The following is a 19,748-nucleotide window of genomic DNA, read 5'->3' on the forward strand; positions in this document are numbered from 1 at the left end:
GAACAAACAAAAAAATCGAAAAATGATCATAAAATTGATGGAAATGGGTCCACAACAATGACAAAACTACAAAAAAAATTGTACGAACACTAACTTCAAGAACTTTTAAACAAACGTTTAAAGAATTTTTTAAAACTTAATATAAAATAGGATAAATTAGTTTGATCAATAGGATCAAACTATTATTATTTTATGTATTTTTTTTAAAATTTATTAATATTTTAATAATATAATTAATGAATTTTTTTTTTTTTTGAGAAATTATAGAGTGAAGTTATTTGTTTTGGGATAGCATGCCATTCGCACGTTTCAACAGAAAGAAGCTGTCCGCAGTTCAATAGTGGAACAGATATATAGTCCCCGCTGATCGGGAAATTGGGAGTAAGACTGCTGATCGCCGGCGCCATAAAAACAACAAAAGCTTCTCAAGCAAAGCTCCTGCTGGCAATAACTGAGTAATTTTGGAGTTCTACTTCTACGGACAAGAAGATAACTATGTACAAAACCGCGCAATCGTGGTTCACCGGAGGTCCCAGCCAGACGAGCAGCGATCTGACAACACAACCACCTTCTCTTCTTGCTGATTGGAACGCATACGCTGCATCTTCACAATCTAGCCAAGATCTAGATTCTTCCAGCCTCGGTTTCGATCTCGAAGCCGCAGTTAGAACCGCCAACGATAAGGTTTCCGGCACTTTTAACGTGTAAGTCGGTTAGCGTACATACTTTTTTGACTTTGCAGATTTGGATCTAGATTTCGTTGTCTTTGAATTTGTAGCCTAGTTACAGCAGGTTGCATGAATTGTAATTTTTAATGCTGAAGATCTTATGTATTAAAACCTAATCATGGTAATTTGGGCTAAGTGATCAAATGTGAAAATTGATATGGATTTTTTAACTTCAAATGAATGACAGAAAAAAACTACATATAAAAATCCAAAGAAAATTCCATCTTTCCTGGGTTTAGCTAATTTCTGGGAACTATCAAGATGGAAGTTTGGGTAATTTGATCCAAAAAGTTAAGGCAGAAGCATAATAGTCAGAATGGTACTCATATGAGTTGAAGGTGCAACTCCTGGGCATATTGGTCATGCATTTAAAAAGTTGGATCATTTAAGGTTGAAAATTGAAATGACACAGTATTCCATAACAATCATAGGACTGATGCTTTAGGATTATGGTTGAAGGTAGAGTTGTATGCGAAAAAGTTTATTAGGAATCTGCTTGTTAACTTGATATTTTATGATCCTTAGATAGCTTCTTTAAGGGAGAACAAATGCATGTCAAAGGCCATCGCAACATCTGTACTTGGAACATAATGAACTGTGATACAAAAATTATTTCCTAGGCAGGATATGGTCAGTCTTGTAATTGTTTATTTGGCAGATAATTTCACGTTTCGACTAGAGATATTGCTAAGGATATATTGATAATTGATGAAAATGATCCAATTGATAATACAATTGCGAAGATGTGAGATGTCATTCCAAAAGCTACAATGAAGATTCTATCCTATCGAATATATGGCCTTAACCACAATGAACTTACGGAGCAAATACACTTGAACTTGCAACCCAGAAGCACACTTGAACAAGAAAACTACAATGAAGTGAAATAACTTGTGTCGTGAGACTTGAACCTGTAAAAAATGCAAACATTGAGGGCATAGAAATGAAAAATATAGGAAACCTTCCACGTTGCTGGCTGGTACATAGATCCAGCTGTGGAACATGGTGCACCACCCTTTCCAATTGCAAACCAACCCAAAGAGGCACGGAATTTGACCCCAACAAACACTTAATCCACAGAATAAGGGCAAAACACCCCATGGAAGACATGGGAAACAGCTGGAAGCAGATCTTTAAGACAAAACCCAAAAACCTCGGATGGCGAAAATGCAATGAGGCCTTGATACGCCAAGACCCAGAAACTGCCAGAAAAATCTCAAGAACATTTTGCGTAATTAATTAGGACTTCACACTTTTCGCAAGATGGGGGTCTTCATGGAAACAACTGTCCGACTCTTTGGAGTAGAGGATGAATCTGGGTACACCTCACCCCAGACCCCACATCTGGGTGGGATATACTTAGCTTGTATGGTTTGTTTCCTTTGTTAGGGGGTGGGGTTCCACAGTCATCTGAGGAACTTGTTTAGAAAATCATATGGCTTGCATGTCTAATGCGAGGTTCTTACGTGGACTAGAAACAAAAGAATAGGATGTAGTAACAATTAGAAATGGAACAGTACATATTCTCCCTATCTCTTACATAAAAATAAACCAGCTCACATAATGTAGGAGTTAATAACAGTATTATCATCTCACAGCTTTTTTGGGGACCAAAAGAAGTCTTGTGGTGGACTAGAGCTCAACGGTAGCAGAAAATGACAATTAGGCTGTACCATGTTTTTGTACCCTAAGAAATGGAGATAAAGTAGGAATATGACAACAAATATGTACCTGTGATCTCATGGTTGAAAGTGTAAGTGTGGTTTATGCCTTCTCTGCATCCTCTTGTCCATTATATCATTGCTAGTGCATCAATACTAATTTACTCCATCTTCCGACTTGTTATAGAGTTTCAAAGGGAGTGAGGGACATTCCTGGAAATTTGCAGTCTGCCACGAGCAATGTTCCAAGCGGAAAATCTCTTATGACGTTTGGCATACTTCTTGCTGTTGGGGTGTTTCTTATCTTCACTGCGGTCACTGTGTTTCTACCAGTCATGGTGCTTGTGCCTCAGAAGTTTGCTATATGTTTCACCATCGGTTGTGCCCTTATAATTGCTTCCTTTTTTGCTCTCAAGGGATATAGAACTCAGTTTTCACATATGACATCCAAAGAGGTAATTCATCCGTTTGTTATTTGTTCCCTGTTTAGAATGTGCTTTCCTTAAAGGTCATATTTCGCAACCATAAGCTAAATTAATTTTTTGAGGTTATCGAAAAAGCCCTTGTTTATAAGCCATAAGCTAGCTTTTTATAAAGCTACTTTAGATAGTGTGTTTGTAAAGGGACTTTTTTCACCTTTTCCAATAATTCTCCTTATATATTACATAAATGATCAAAAACATGTCCTTTTGGTCATTTTACATCGTGTGATCCTGCTTATCAACTAGTTTTTACGATGATCAGTCAGCTTATCAGCCGACAACTAGCTTTTATTCTGCCTTTAGCTTTTCAGACAACAACTTGCTTATCAGCTAGTTTGTCAAACATAGCCTAACTCTAAAATTTAGAACTTAATTCATTTGTTGGGATGTACATAATTCTCTTCGTATTATGTGGTAAATCAACCTTACATGTTCATCTTTTACCCTTTCAGAGACTTCCTTTTACGTTGGGGTTTATTGGCAGCATGATGGGCACCATCTATGTCTCAATGGTGCTTCACAGCTATGTCCTATCTGTGGTCTTCTCTCTTTTACAGGTACTGATTCCTAAAACCTTCATCAGTTTACTGCATGCTTGCTTTTCTTTATCAATAATTTTCGTATTATTTTGTTTCTTTCCCTGTAATATGTGAACTATGGTCTGGCTTATGCACTCAAAAAACCTGTGGGCATTCCCTGACCAACTTGACTATATTTTGGGTTCTGCCAGGTCATCTCATTGTCATATTATGCAATTTCCTATTTTCCTGGAGGATCAGCCGGCGTGAAATTCTTCACTTCTGCCCTTACTTCTTCTATTCTGAGATGCTTTGGGAGGTGATCTTAATTGGTAATAAGATGTCTATAACTTCTACTCCAATCAAGTTTTACATAATCCTTCCTTTCAAATGCCCATTTCTGTTGGGCATGTGATTTTAATTGATACTTTCATTTTTTGGTGAATCCTTCTGTGTACCCTCCTCGGTGGACGTATAGATGTTACCCTTGAGCCAACTTTTTGTAGCCATAGATTGTTTAATAGTATTGAGATTGGGTTTGACTGTTCTTCTTCAGTATATTACTTTATTTGTGCAGAATTATAGTCATATACCATTATACCTTCAAGATAACAAACAAATAGAAACTGTTTGTAAGTAGGGGGGAAATCAAATAGGAACTATCTATAAGTTAGAATCTCTATGAACCAATATTGACCACATATTTTTGACTTTCATAATTACATTATTAATTACTTTATCTACCGTTTTCTAAAAAACTCACTTTTTCCCATTTGAAAATCACCTGGTCGATGTAATGTTTTGCTGGTGAAACGACATTATACTCAAAAGAAATCAATCCCATGTGTTGTTTCATTTGTGAAACAACACTGTATTTTCAAAATAAATCAACCGAATAAGTTGTTTCATTGGTGAAACAACGTATTATGAAAACATATCCACACACATCAACCCATGTTGTTGCATTGGTGAAGTAAAGTTGTTGTTTCAAAAGCAAAAACAAGAAGTGAGTTCTTTAAGGAAAAGATTGATAAGTCAATTAATATAATTAATAAGATGATTATGAAAGTTAAAAATGTGTATTCAATATTGGTTCATAGAGTTTCTAACATATAAGAGGTTTTTATATGATTTTGGTCCTATGTATGTATGCATGTCTGTATAGGGTTGGCTTCCCGGTAGAATGAAAGTTATGATGAGAAGGGTAAGAAGGGATCGCCACCCTTTGGATCAATCCTAATCGAAGAGAACCACTAGATCAGTTCCCTACTAAAGCACAATTCATGGGTTGTTTTGGGATTAGAAGTGATCAAGGTTCGAGTCCCTTCTTACACTTCTCAACTTAACTCCCATTCTCACAAGATTCTTCGTGTATGTTTATATATGTATATATATAGATAGATAGATATATAGAGGGTTAGGTTTAATTGAAAACCAAAGTCCCTTTATGAACCGGGGCACAACAGAGAGTGTGCTACGTATCCAGACATTCACATTCACAGGATATTCATTATAATGGTGTATCATTTATTATGAATGCTAACGTTTGTTATCCATAATGAATGGGGACAACTGGGACATGTGTCATATTCTCCTTTGTCCTACGGTTCACAGTAGAAAAAAGGTCTGCAATTGAAACCTATCCAAATCATTCAATGAATTTGATTTTATGCTATGATTCATATGGTTTCACATGTTTTGTCATTGTGTGTGTTTATGAGTGTGTATGTGACTATGCTTCTATGTGAAACGTATATTGATGTTTTTTTTTTCACACACAACACAGTCTTGAAAGTTTCATACATGAAATATGAAAACCGGTATATAGGCTTATAAAAAATGTTGGGTTTGTATTTGAAATGGACTCTCTCTCTATATATACATAGAATGTGTGTATATGTATAGACGAGGGATTGTGTGTGTGTGTGTGTGTGTGTATATATATATATATATATATATATAGACGAGGGATTGTGTGAGAATAACAGTTACGTGAGAATGGTGAGAACACTTGTGAGATTTTGGATGAGGTGACTTTTTAATCTAACTTAATTTTTTCAACTACATTTATCTACCTTTATCTTAACTTTTAAGTTAATTTCATGAACTTTTACATACATTTAATTATTTTTCACATGCATGAACTTTGTTAAAGTTTCGGTCATGATAATAAAAATAGGTAAATAAAGGTAGTTGTATATAGATGAAGGTATATGAATGTTTTGTTTCCACCTTCTCACTATAACTCTTTGGGGCTGTTTGTTTGTCTCTTGATAGTTTCATTAAGAGGAAGCTTCTAAATCGCTAAGAGGTAATTCTTGTTTGGTAAAAAAACCCCTAACTCTTAATGATTCCAATAACCTCCTCTGAGCGAGGTTTTCATCTAGGTCTCCCCAGCACATTTAGAGTCTTATTTTTCCACGGTTACCCTTTCTCACGCTGCTCTCCAAAGAGAAATCAACCACTATTCCTCCTTTCTCACGCTGCTCTCCAAAGAGAAATCAACCACTATTCCTCCATCGAATCCTCCGATGCATCTCTAATTGATTGCGTCTCTCACGATTTCTTTCATCAAATATGCTCACTGTTTGCATCTCTCATCGGTTTCTTAATCAGTTCATCCATCGATTTCTTAATCAGTTGAAACCATCAACTTCTGAACTTCTGCTCATGTGTGTTGGCTTTCCACAAGGAGACTAGGAGAGCTTCTGCTTATATGCTCTTTTAAACTTATTATGGTTCTTATATTATGTGTTTGCATCTGGTTGAAACAATGAATACATGGCTAATTTATGTGATCAAATTGCTATCGGTTATTGTTGTGTCAAATTAAGAATTGTGCAAAAAAATATTACGTTGAATTTGATTGTTATGTTTTTGTTTAATGTAGAACTTGAACAAGTGATGTTATCTTTATTTGGATTAATATAAAAATGTTGCACGAGTGATTGAATATGTAGTTTATATTCGCAAAATAATTGTTTTATTCAGATATTTACCAAACAATTATATTTCATTCAGATTTAAATCATACAGAGGGTTAAAATGGTAATTTGTTGTCATTCAGACCGTATATTCAGAATAATTACCATACAACCGTATTTCATTATGCAGTATATCATCCAAAGTTTTTTAATTATTCTGACCGTTTGGTCATTCAACATCAAATCGTTCGACAATTGCCAACTTCTCAATGGAACCCAACACTATACACACACACACACATTATATTATAAAACATTTGACAAAAACTCTTAAAGACCATTTTTTATACATGAATTCTGTTTATTGATGCATATTATTTAAAATTTAAAATTACATGTAAATAATGTATAAGTACAACTTTTTAAAGCTCAATGATTGAATTCGTGTAACTATCTGCAGATAAACATAATCAAAAATTGGATAAACATTTCATTTTAAATATAAAAAATCTAAAATATAATTAGAATAATCATTGTGTTCTAACAAAATACTTAATTATTATATTTATAAAAACTATATTATTAAATCACAAACAATTTTTTATTAAATCTAAATCAAATTATAATANNNTTACATATTTATTTGTTTGGACTTTGGATTGTTTAAATTGGGTTTAAACTTTAATGGCTGCTTCAATGCTTAGTGGTTGGTATACAGATTACTCACATGTGAAGGACACTTATTGTTTAGTACTTTTATTATAGAAAACAAATCTCCATGGAAGATGATTATGATGGGTGATTAATATTTATTATTCAAATTTATAATAGTACATATGACACTAGGTTTTTTGGTTTTAATGTTTAAAGCCCATTAAAGGCCCAAACCGCCTAAACCGGTCAGACCAGACCGCCTTTTCGTGGTCTGATTTGACCGGTCTGGGCACTTGGTTTCAAACCGCTTGGTCTGAAAATTTCACAAACCGCCATTACGATTTGGTTTGTGGTCTGAGGGCTTAAACCGCCTAAATCGGACCACGAACACCCCTAAATCTAACAAGCTTCTTGAGGAACTAGATGCTGGAATGGGCCTGGATCCTGGTTCCCTACTTGCAGTGAACATGAGAGTAGTCTGTCCCAGCTGTTACTCCACCATATTTGCATCTTTTTTGAAGTATATAACATTTATATACCTTTGGTGAAGTTTGAATCCTTGATCTCTTGAGAGGTTGAGCTTTACTGGTAACTCGAATACTGTTGGGCCAATGATGATGTATCTTTGTTTTTTCCGTTTTGCAGTTCCATCCTTGGAACCGTAGTCGAGCTGGGAAAGGCAAAGGTATACACATACCATCTAGTCAAACCTCCATTATCAGAATCTGGGGTTCATCATCTTCAAGATGTGTACCTTTCTCAGAAAAAAGTACTTGTGACCGTTTTGTGCTTCCACATCACCATTTCCTTTGATAAAATTCTTTTCTTTTTGGTTGTATCTTTAGAATATTGTTGATTGTTCAAATATATGAGCTGCAGAGAGTTGGAATCTAATTCGGGGCATGAGCACGGGCCTCTAAGCTCAATGGCCAAAAATTGGGCCCAAGTTAGTCCCGGTCCCAAACACTATTCCTGTAACTGGTTTTGGTCCGACCAAAAACCCAAGGCCCGGTTGAGGTGCTTTGTAACCGGTTATGAGAACCGGGCCCAAACAGGTCCTATGTACTTTATTTTTGAAATTCGATTTCTTACATAATTTTTTTTGAAATTCTTTTAAAAAAAATACAAAATTGTTATTACAAACCACAAGGGTGGTGCCGATTGGTTTGAATTTGGCTCCAAAGGTCAAAAGTGTCTGGAGGTCCCAGGTTCAAATCCAAGGAGGAATAAAAATCCCTTTGTGTTCACGGAGGTTCAAATGCAGTGATTCCGGGCTATCTGCAAAGCAGGTGGTCGTCTTGGGATTAGTCGGCTCGCATAGCGGGTTGGATATCCAGGTTAATAATTTTTTTTGTTATTCTAATACACTTGGAAAAATACATTTTTTGCGAGAATAGGAGTTGAAATCATGAATTGTAGCAAGAATTATGAACGTATGTGAGTTGATATCTTCCCTTCTACATCATATGACTTGTATACAGAGAATGGAGGGTAAATGGGGCAAAAAACAGTCAAAAATGGAAAAAGAACAAGTCATATGGTTGTTAGGTATCGGTAATAAAATGATAATGTTTTTGAAAAATCGGATGAGTCTTCTTTCTTGACGAAAATTGTAACCTGTTATGGGCCGGGTTGGTCCTTGTGCCCATTTGGCACCATCTCTCGTTAGGTTTGTTTAGAAAAAGTTGGCTTGGTTTGTGCATTCTAATCTATCATGTCAAATTTATTATTGGTACCGCAGAGATGTTCTAAAATTTGTGTTTGAGAAAAAAAATAGTCACTTGGACCAGTTTGTTTTGGAGAAAATAGACATTTTAGACAAATTATGTTCAAAGATGTTTGTGACCAGTGAGTGTTGATGCTTAAAAGTGAAGCTTAACTGGTAAACCAGTTTGTTGTTGAGATGAATTGTATCTAAATCTTTTGAATCAAAGGTTTAAAAGCTATTGATTTTAAAGATTGTAGATAATTTAAAGGTTCGTACTGTTTTAAAATATTGGTGTTGACTTGTTGAGATTTATTGTTGACATATTTGTTAAAGTTGTTTGAAGAAGTTTGTTTATAAAATTGGATTCTTTCATGATGTATGGGTGTTGAGCTTGGTAAACATAGTATCAAAGCGTGAAGCCTACATGTCTAAACTATAAAGCTTATTTGTTGACTGAAAAGATTTATCTTGAAGATCTATTAATTAAAAATCAATTATGTTTTAAAAAGAATATGATTATAAAACTTATATATTATAAGAAATCATCTTGAGTCAAGTAACTTGTTTATGAACTTAAATTCAAGATTGATTAATTCGTATATTAGCCAACTTCAATAATCTTTTTTTTCAATTCATATTTTTTTTGTTTTATAGTTTTAGCTTGTATGATCTATAAAATTATATTTGACTCAGTAAATAAAAAAATGTATGATTGTATAGCTTGATTTGATTAGAAAATTTTTAATTAAGTTTTTGAATAAGGTGAGTTGAACTTTGTCAAACGTTAGTTTGTGAGAGAGTTCGACTCATTAAGTTTAACGAGCCTTATTTTAATATTTGGAATTAAGTCAAACTCGAGATTCCCAAGTATGTATGTATGTATATATGTATATATATGTGTGTGTACTAACTATATTATAAAGCATTTGACAAAAACTCTTAAAAATCATTTTTTATGCATGAAATACTGTATATTGATGCATATTACTTAAAATTCAAGATTACAAGTAAATTATGCATAAATACAACTTACTAAAGCTCCATGTTTAAATTCATGTAACTAACTGCGAATAAACATGATCGAATAGAAGATAAACATCTCATTTGAAAATATAAAATTTATTCATCTATTTATGTATTTTTTTTCGAGATTGAAGGCCTAACCACGAAATCAAAAATCTAAAATATAATTAAGATAATTATCGAGTTTAACAAAATAATTAATTATTATCTTTATAAAAAATTATATTATTAAACAAAAAATAAATAGCTTCATTATTGGATCTAAATTAAATTATAAAAAAATGGATTAAAAATTATACAAAAAATAAAAATTTTAAATAGTTAATTTGATACTAATATCGATATATTTTTGTTAAATTTCTATGATATCTTCAAATTTATATCTTATGCAAAAGTAAAAACATTATCATTTTCTTAAAACCACATAAAACCGTATCATAACATGCTTGAATTTGTGTAACTAACTGTAGATAAACATAATCAAATATAGAATAAACATCTCATTTTCAATATAAAAAATCTAAAATATAATTATCCTAATCATTGAATTCTAACAAAATACTTAATTATTATATTTATAAAAAATTATATTATTAAACAAAAAATAAATAGCTTTTTTATTAAATCTAAATCAAATTATAATAAAAAATTGAATTAAAGAAATTACACAACAAAACAAGAATTTTTACATAGTTAATTTGATAGTAATATCTATCTATATATTTTAAATTTTAAGACATATTCAAATTTATATTTTATTCAATAAAAACATTATTGTTTTTCTCAAAACCACGTAAAACCGTATTATAACATCGACAGATGACATAATAAAACGAAACATTAAAATCTAGATGTATGTGGTTGCATTACGCGAGTATCTTTCTAGCATATATAAAATAGGGTGGGTTTCGATGAGAAGGAAAGTTATGGAGGGAAGGGTAAAAAGAGATCTTCATCCTTCGATCAATCATAATTGAAGATTAAAACTAATGTGATGTACTGTGATGCACCAGATCAATTCTTTTTTAAAGCGTCATTCATGACTGGGTTTGAGATCAAAGGTGATCAATGGTTTAGATCTCTTCTTACGCTTCTCACCTTAACTCTCATTTTCACACTATCATTCGCCTATGTGTGTGTATAGCGAAAGATCGTATGAGAATGTGAGTTAAGATGAGAAGTGTAATAAGGGATCTCAACTTGTGATCACTTTTAATCTCATGCCTACCCATGAATCATGTTTGATACAAAGATTGATCTGATGCATCTTGGTGAATCTTATCCTATCGTCCATCAAAGGGTGAAGATTCATTCTTACGCTTCCCACCTTAATTCTCTTTCTCACAATTGAAAATGTTTTTAAGTTTTTATAGACGTATGCATGTTATGCATATGTGCATACTGTCTAAAATAATCATTTTTAATACTCAAATGATCAAAGTCAAACTGAACAAAAGTCATCGCAAATTCATGTACAACCAGTAAGCTCTTATAAATCTAGATGAGTTTCGTCTAACCTTGCGTGACTAACTTAACCTGACTACATAACACAACCTCATGCACAAGTTTATACCCACTTTTCGTCTCACTTACATTGTCTGAGCTTACAAGAGGGTTTTGCCATCACCCGTTCCATCGTATGTGTGACCTCATAAGCTCGCTTTTGAACTCACACTCATCACATAACCATTGTTCTTCAAGCACAATGAGCCAAAATCACACACTAACTCATTTCCAACTCAAATTAACTGATTATTTTTGCATCAGATGACTACTAACCTGCATACTAACATTATGACACCCTGAAACATCAAATCCTCTATGAGTTCATGTACCAATTTGGCTTTCAACCAATAACATACTAGTATGCAAATTTCAATCTTTAATCGAATGCATGGTTTGTAACTCAAAGCATTCGATTTCATGCCATTACAGTGCCAATCACTTATGTGACACCAAAGAACAATATTTACAAACTAAAACTCAGTTTAATATTCAAGTTTATATATTTTGTTTAATTTTCTAAACAATCTGTACAACCATAAACCTCCTCTGTATACATGTGATACACACCACCGACCCCAACTAACACCACCACCAAAGTTGCATGACCTGTCGCCCTTGCATATCCCTCTTCGTTACTGACATCCCCTTCCAAACTAATTGTTCATCTGCATAACATCCTTTAGGTTGTGTGTCACAATCAACCAGGTCTCTTGAAATTTCATGACTCGTAGCAACAAGCCAACCACCCCCTTGGATTCTAGACTTTTAGTCGACAAAGTATCCGAACCCATCTTTTTCATATCAGTTATTATCTATGTTTTGACGATTGAAACTTTACATTTTTTGTATTAGCCACGGTGTATATGTCAAATCAGTTGCTTCTGATTATTTTAGTCGTAATGAATGTAAATGACACAAATTACAAAGTCATGGGTCTTTTTTATACTATGTTTAATAAATTAGTTGATAATTTAGCTGATAAATTAGTAATGTTTGATAAAAGCTATCTAGTAAGGTAAACGACAATGTAAAATTATATAAAAGGCAAATTCTCCCTGTCATATATGTAAATTATAAGAGACATAATTAATTAAAAACTATCTTATAAATATAACCTACTAAATAAAATATTTTTAATAACAAAATTACCCATTAAGAAAATGTCTTCAGAAAGTTAAAAAAAAAAAAAAATGAACTCGACCTTCATGTCATTAATTAAAAGGGTAAATTGCATGAAAAAGTAACGTATTTTAACTTGATTCCTATTTTGATAACGTATTTCTAAAACTTTTATTTTAATACTTAAGATGTAAAATTTTAAACATTTAAGTACCAGAATAACAGATAGAAGACTAATTTTAGATTAAAAAATCCATGTCACTTACCTTTTCGGTAAATATTATTGAGTTGAATACCACATCGCCCACGTCAACATAATAACGGGTAGTTAATGCCTCAAAAAATTGAAACCAATTATCCTTGCAATTAAATGTTTAGATTAAAACCATTGATTCTTAATTATATCGATGAAAAAGAAGCCCTACTCAGTTCAATTGTCGATCAGATATATAGTCCCCGCTGATCGGAAAACTGGGACTTGGGAGTAAGACTGCTGATGGCCGGCGCCATAAAACAACAAAAGCTTCTCAAGCAAATCTCCTGCTGCCAATAACTGAAAGTAATTTGGAGTTCCACTTCCACAGACAAGAAGATAACTATGCATAAAACGGCGCAATCGTGGTTCAGCGGAGGTCCGAGCCAGACGAACAGCGATCTGACAACAAAACCTCCTTCTCTTCTTGCTGATTGGAACGCATACGCCGCATCTTCACAATCTAGCCAAGATCTCGATTCTTCCGGCCTCGGTTTCGATCTCGAAGCCGCAGTTAGGACCGCCAATGATAAGGTTTCCGGCACTTTTAACGTGTAAGTTGGTTATCGTACATACTGATTTTGCACATTTGGATCTAGACTACGTTGCGTCTTTGAATTTGTAATTTTTAATCCTGAAGATCTTATGTATCAAAACCTAATCATGGTAATTTGGGCTAGGTGATCAATTGTGAAAATTGATAATTGCTATGGATTTCTTTAACTTCGAATAAGTGACAGAAAAAACCATACATAAAAATACAAAGAAAATCCCATCTTTCAAGGGTTTAGTTCTGGAAGTATCAAGATGGAAGATTGCATAATTTGACCCAAAAGGGGCACAAGCATACTCGTTTGAGTTGAAGGTGCAACTTGTTTATATTGGCCATAAATTTAAAAAATTGGATCATTTAAGGTTGAAATGGCACACTATTCCTAATGCCTTGGCAATTTTAAGAACCGATGTTTTAGGATTAAAATTGAAGCTAGAGTTGTATACGTAAAAGATTATCAGAATCTAAGCTTGATATTTTATGATCCAAGTGATTGGATAGCTTCTCTAGAAGGGAGAACAAGTACATGTTAAAAGGCCATTGCACAACATCTTCACTTGGAACATAATGAACTGTGATAGAATTCTTTCCTAGGAGGGATATGTTCAGCTTCACTTGTAATTGTTTATTTGTCAGATGATTCACATTTTGCCTAGTTTTCTTGTGGCAAAATATGGATATATTGGTAGTAGATCAAAAAGATCCAATTGAGGATACAGTTGCGGAGATGTGAGACTTCATTTTCGTAAAAGCTACATTGCATATTCTATCCCATTGATAGTAAGACCTTAACCACAGTGAAATTACTTCAAAAATACACTTGAACTTGCAACCCAGGAGCACACTTAAACAAGAAAACTACAACAAAGTGAAATAAGTTGTGTCGTGAGACTTGAACCTGTAAAAAACAGCGAACAATGAGAGCACGGAAATGAAAAATCTAGGAAACCTTCAACTCTGTTGCTGGCTGCTACATAGATCCAGCTGTGGAACACGGTGCACCACACTCCCTAATTGCAAACCAACCCAAAGAGGCACAAAATCTTACCGTCGAACCGACCAAATATTTAATCCACAAGACAAGGGCAGAACACCCCATGGAAGACATGGGAAACGGCTGGAAGAAGATCTTGAAGACAAAACCCAAAAACCTGTTATAGCTAACATGCGATGAGACACTGATAGCCAAGATCCCGGAAACTGCTAGAAAAACCTCAAGAACATTTTGCTTAGTTAATTTGGACTTCATACTTTTTCCAAGCCGGGTCTTCACGGAAACGACTAGAGGACAAGTTTGTGTACATCCAACCCCCATCCATGTGGGATAATGAGCTACCAAGAGTTCAGTTGTTTGCCGATTCAAGTGGTACGTGAGTTGGATTTAGGACGTCATGACGGGCGGGGTTCCACAGTCATCTGAGGAACTTCTTTAGAAAATCATATGGCTTGCATGTCTGATAGGAGGTTCTTATGTGGATTAGAAACTAAAGAATAAGATGCAGCAACAACTAGAAATGGAACAGTGCATATCCTCTCCTGAAAATAGTAAAACCAGTCCAATATATGTGAGTTAATAGCGGTATTGTCAGCTCACAGCTTTTTTGGGCACCAAAATAAGTCTTGGGTGGACTAGAACTGAACGGTAGCAGAAGATGACAGTTATGATGTTTCTGTACCTTAAGAAACAGAGATAGGTAGGAAAATCACGACAAATATGTACCTGTGAAATACATTATTCTCATCGTTGAAAGTGTAAGTGTGGTTTATGCCTTCTCTGCATTCTCTTGTCCATTATATCATTGTTAGTGCATCAGCACCAATTTACTCCATCTTTCAACTTGTTATAGAGTTTCAAAGGGAGTGAGGGACATACCTGGAAATTTGCAGTCTGCCACGAGCAATGTTCCAACCGGGAAATCTTTTATGACATTTGGCATACTTCTTGCTGTTGGGGTGTTTCTTGTCTTCATCGCCGTCACTGTGTTTCTACCAGTCATGGTGCTTGTGCCTCAGAAATTTGCGATATGTTTCACTATCGGCTGTGCTCTTATAATCGCTTCCTTTTTTGCTCTCAAAGGATATAGAACTCAGTTTGCACATATGACATCCAAAGAGGTAATTTGTTGGTCTGTTAGTTGTTCTCTGTTTAGAGTGTGTTTTCCTTAAAAGTTAAGGCCATGTTTGGAAACCATAAGCTAGCTTATATATTGAGCTTATTGAAGAAGTCCCATTGCCATAAGTTACCTTTTCCGAAAGCTACTTCCGATGACGTTTCAATAGGCTACATATGTCATTTTTAGAAATATACCCTATAAATTTTTGAAGGAAAGGAAAGGAAAGGGAAGGAAATATGCCATTTTTAGAAATATACCCTATAAATTTATATCCTTTAAAATGAAAGGTTGGGTAGTTTTGTAATTTTAATAATTTAAATAAGGAGTTCAATTTCTTTTCTTTTCTTCCCTTTCCTCCCACATTTGGAGGAAAGTTTTGGGAGGAAATTTATCATTATTTTCCTTCCATTTCCTTTCCTTTCTCTCCTAAGAAATTTTCGAGAACACAAGAGTTTTTTTTTACTTTCCTCCTTTTTCCCTCCCTTTCCTTTCCTTCGTAAAATATGTTTCGAGAACAGTGTAAAACTAAAAACTTATTCATTTGTTGGGATCTACATAATTCTCTTCGTATTATGTTGTAAACCGATCTTACATGTTCATCTCTTATCCTTTCAGAGACTTCCTATTACATTGGGCTTTATTGGCAGCATGCTGGGTACCATCTATGTTTCAATGGTGCTTCACAGCTATATCCTATCTGTGTTCTTCTCTCTTTTACAGGTACCAATTCCTAAAATCTTCATCAGTTCAGTGTATGCTTGCTTTTCTTTATCAAGAATTTTCGTATATTTTGTATCTTTTCCTTATAATGTGTGAACCATGTTCTGACTTATGCTCTCAAAAACCTTTGGGCATCCCCTGATCAACTTGACTATATATCGGATTCTGCCAGGTCATCTCATTGTCGTACTATGCAATTTCCTACTTTCCTGGGGGATCGGCCGGCGTGAAATTCTTCACTTCTGCCCTTACTTCTTCAATTCTGAGATGCTTTGGGAGGTGATCTTAATTGGTAATAAGATGTCTATAACTTCTACTCCAATCAAGTTTTACATGATCCTTTCTTTCAAATGCACATTTCTATCAGACATGTGATTTTAATCGATATATACTTTCATTCTTTTGTGAATCCTTCTATGTACCCTTTTTAGTGGACGTATAGATGTTAATCTTGCGCTAACTTTTTGTAGCCATAGATTGTTTAATAGTATCGAGATTGGGTTTGACCACTTCTCTTCAGGAATAGCTACCTTCTTTGTGCAGAATCGTAGTCATATACCTTCTTCTTTGTGCAAAATTATAGTCATATACCTTCAAGATATACAACAAACACAAGGATTGGGGAAAATATGTACCGAAAAGAAAACCAAAGGGTCTTCTCGAAAACTGCCTCTTGATCATTGCTTTTGCCCCATTTCTCTAAAACTTGGAGATCATGGTTAGTGCAGCTACTGAAGCTGCTGTAGAATACTACTAATAAGAGACAACTAGATCTCGTTTCGTTTTTAACCTCAAATGGTTCCATCCCAACTTGCTAAATCACAACCATGGGTGTCTTGGTTGTGCTACTGGAGGCTCCGGGCAAGCCGGAATATAGGGTCGCACTCATTTTACTGAAGAAGTGAAGATGTAGGTGTAAAGCCTTTATCAAGCTTCGAATTTCCTTCCTAAAAGTTCATTCATCCTAGGTATTTAATTTAATTAAGGTCTTAAATGTCATGAGGTGCGGCATGACATGGTGGTGAGGTCAAGTCTCGAGTCTTGGTTTGCCACGACAAGACCCCATGTTTTTCAAAGTGACTTATGACCGTCAATACCACTCTTTGAACCGTCGCATGGCATAGGCTTAATGTGGCATGGGGCATTAGTCTTTGAGCCATAACGCCCATAACACGCCATCGTTCAGGCGCACTTGCCAGTGAACCACTAAAATCCCGTTTGTAGGATTGGATTGGATTTGAATGGTTAAGTTCCTGGACATTCTCTTTCAACAAAAAGACCAGAACTTTTAAAATTGGTTACTTAAACCAAAAAAACTAATTGTAACCAACTAGAAAGGTCTTAAAGTAAAACTACTTGTAACCCCCTAAAAAATAGATTAAAAAAGGGTGATTGTTACTTGTTAGCATGGGCCAATAGTGTGATATCTGATATGAATAACGGATAATAATGTAGAGTTTGAAAATGATGAAACAGATTTAGATTTCTTTTTTACTTTAAGACATTTCTAGTCGGTTGCATGTAGTTTTTTTTAAAAGGATGCATGCAGGTAACCAAACTTTAAGAGTTCGATGATTTATTTATTACAAAGAAATGCATAGAGGCTTAATCGTTCAAAATGAAAAAAATTAAATTTTTTTTCATCCAAAAAATAGTTTGGGGCCTTAATCATTAAAAATAAGAAAGTTTAATAGTTTTTCCATTCAAAAAAATGGTTCATAGACTTAATCATTCAAAATGAGATAGTTCTTTGAGTTTTTATGAACTTTTCCCTCTTTTTAATCTAAGACTAGGATTTAAGATATTTATTAACATATATTTGTTTCACAATATAAATTCTTTTTTACATGTATTTTTTTCTTCACAAACGCATAAAAAGTTTCACATGTAAACAAATATAGAACGGTAATTAATTAAAAACCACAAAAAAATTACAAATTCGTGAGAACTGATATAAAAATATATTTTCACATGGTTTTTTCCATAAAAAATGTGACAACCCAAAAATTCACATAACATATAACAAAGAAAATACAAATAACAAACCATATTGGGGTTACATGTTGGGTCTCATTCATCAAAACTAAAGTTCAAAGTTTTTGCTAAAATAGAACTTTATACAAAAAGATTCACATAACAATATGATCAAATGAAAACTTCAAAAAACTCCTCGACAAGCTTTAAACACAACAATCTACATAAGACGATCTCATGCTTTTTCTTTTCCTTTAATTTCTAATAGATATTGCCTTGAAATGCATATTTTTTAAATAAAAATGAGGGTTAGACTAAATGGTCTAGTGAGAAAATCCTTGTCGGTGTAATATTCCAGTAAAACCAGTTAATGAGAAACATTTAAATCTGTTAGTCATGAAGTAGGCCCGCAAGTACTACATTCTTCCTAGGCAAATAGCTACAAAAGTCGCTTTTCTAAAACAACGCACACAGGGACGGACCCAATTTTTTTCTTCAAACGGTGGCACCATATAATTAATATAGTATAATATACATCTAAAAATAATTACAAAAAATATGGTTTTTATAGTACCGATAGGGCTGTAAATGAACCGAACGTTCAACGAACCGTTCGGCGGGAAGTTCGTTTATGTTCGTTTAGTTAATAAATGAACGAACATGAACTATTTTCTTTTGTTCGTTTAGTTAAACGAACGAACATGAACAAGAGTCTCCGTTCATTTATGTTCATGAACGTTCGTTCATTTACCGTTCGTTTATATTCGTTTGTTTATGTTCGTTTATATATTAAGTTTAATATATTATCTTTTATTTATTTACTTTGAATTCAAATAATATTTATTTATGTTCGTTTAACTCGTTCGTTTATCGTTCGTTTATGTTCGTTCGTTTACGTTCGTTTAGCATGTTTACGAACGAACATAAACGAACACGAACACACCTTATTTGTAAACGAACGAACACGAACACAAAAATTTTCGTTCGTTTACTGTTCGTGTTCGTTCGTTTGTTCAGTTAAGTTAAACGAACGAACATGAAGAAGCCTCCGTTCGTGTTCGTTCGATTCGTTTACAGCCCTAAGTACCGATAAACAACTCCTAAACTTGTACCCGATGCGTCTTCATCTTTTGAAAACGGTCAATATATACCCAAAAATAATTACAAAAAGTACGGTTTTGGTTATTTGGGCTTTGTTTTGTTTGGGTTTTAGTTGCACCATTTGGATTTTAGGGAAATACGGTAGCACCTTCTAAAACGATACGGTAGCACCGTTAACAAACCTAAATTTTTTACCCTTCGGCCGCGAAATAATACGGTGGCACGTGCCACTCATGCCACCACATTAGGTCCTCCCATGAACGCACATCCTGATAAGAATGCAATCAGTATTAGCAGAGGCCCACCATATGAAACACACTTGTGGGCGATATATATATATATATATAGGAACGAACAAATGAAAACCACCCTTATTTGTAAAAACCGTACAAACTACTCTCATACGTCGATTTTATTATTTAATCTTATGAAATTTTTTCATGAAAATGTTTAATCTTGTGAAATTGTTTCATATAATACTTTTTTTGATGAATTTGTTTCATATATGGTTATGAAATTGTATCATATAATATTTAATGAAATTTTAATGAAACTGTTTAATGTATTTCTCTAAAATTAAAATAATGAAGATGATAATATCCATGATTAACACTCTCCACAATAAAAATGGTTAATCAACCTCTCATAATTACAAAAAAATGAACAAAATGAAAAATTTATGATTGGTTGAATGAGATTTTCACGGTTTT

General features: G+C 33.9%; 2 protein-coding genes across 2 annotated transcripts; both read left to right on the top strand.

Moving 5' to 3' along the window:
- The first annotated feature begins 304 nt into the window (after positions 1-304).
- Positions 305-3,934, top strand: LOC112506789 (protein transport protein sft2-like). Its single transcript, XM_025111062.1, has 4 exons — positions 305-704; positions 2,577-2,844; positions 3,324-3,428; positions 3,602-3,934. Exons 1-4 carry the CDS (start codon positions 496-498, stop codon positions 3,710-3,712), a joined length of 693 nt encoding a protein of 230 aa, XP_024966830.1. The 5' UTR covers positions 305-495; the 3' UTR covers positions 3,713-3,934.
- An 8,814-nt stretch (positions 3,935-12,748) lies between these two features.
- Positions 12,749-16,469, top strand: LOC112506904 (protein transport protein SFT2-like). Its single transcript, XM_025111232.1, has 4 exons — positions 12,749-13,130; positions 14,977-15,244; positions 15,859-15,963; positions 16,136-16,469. The coding sequence occupies exons 1-4, from the start codon at positions 12,922-12,924 to the stop codon at positions 16,244-16,246; spliced, it is 693 nt and encodes a 230-aa protein (XP_024967000.1). The 5' UTR covers positions 12,749-12,921; the 3' UTR covers positions 16,247-16,469.
- Positions 16,470-19,748: the final 3,279 nt, after the last annotated feature.

The sequence above is a fragment of the Cynara cardunculus genome (assembly GCF_001531365.2).
Source record: "Cynara cardunculus var. scolymus isolate 2C chromosome LG 2, CcrdV1, whole genome shotgun sequence".
NCBI classification, from domain to species: domain Eukaryota; kingdom Viridiplantae; phylum Streptophyta; class Magnoliopsida; order Asterales; family Asteraceae; genus Cynara; species Cynara cardunculus.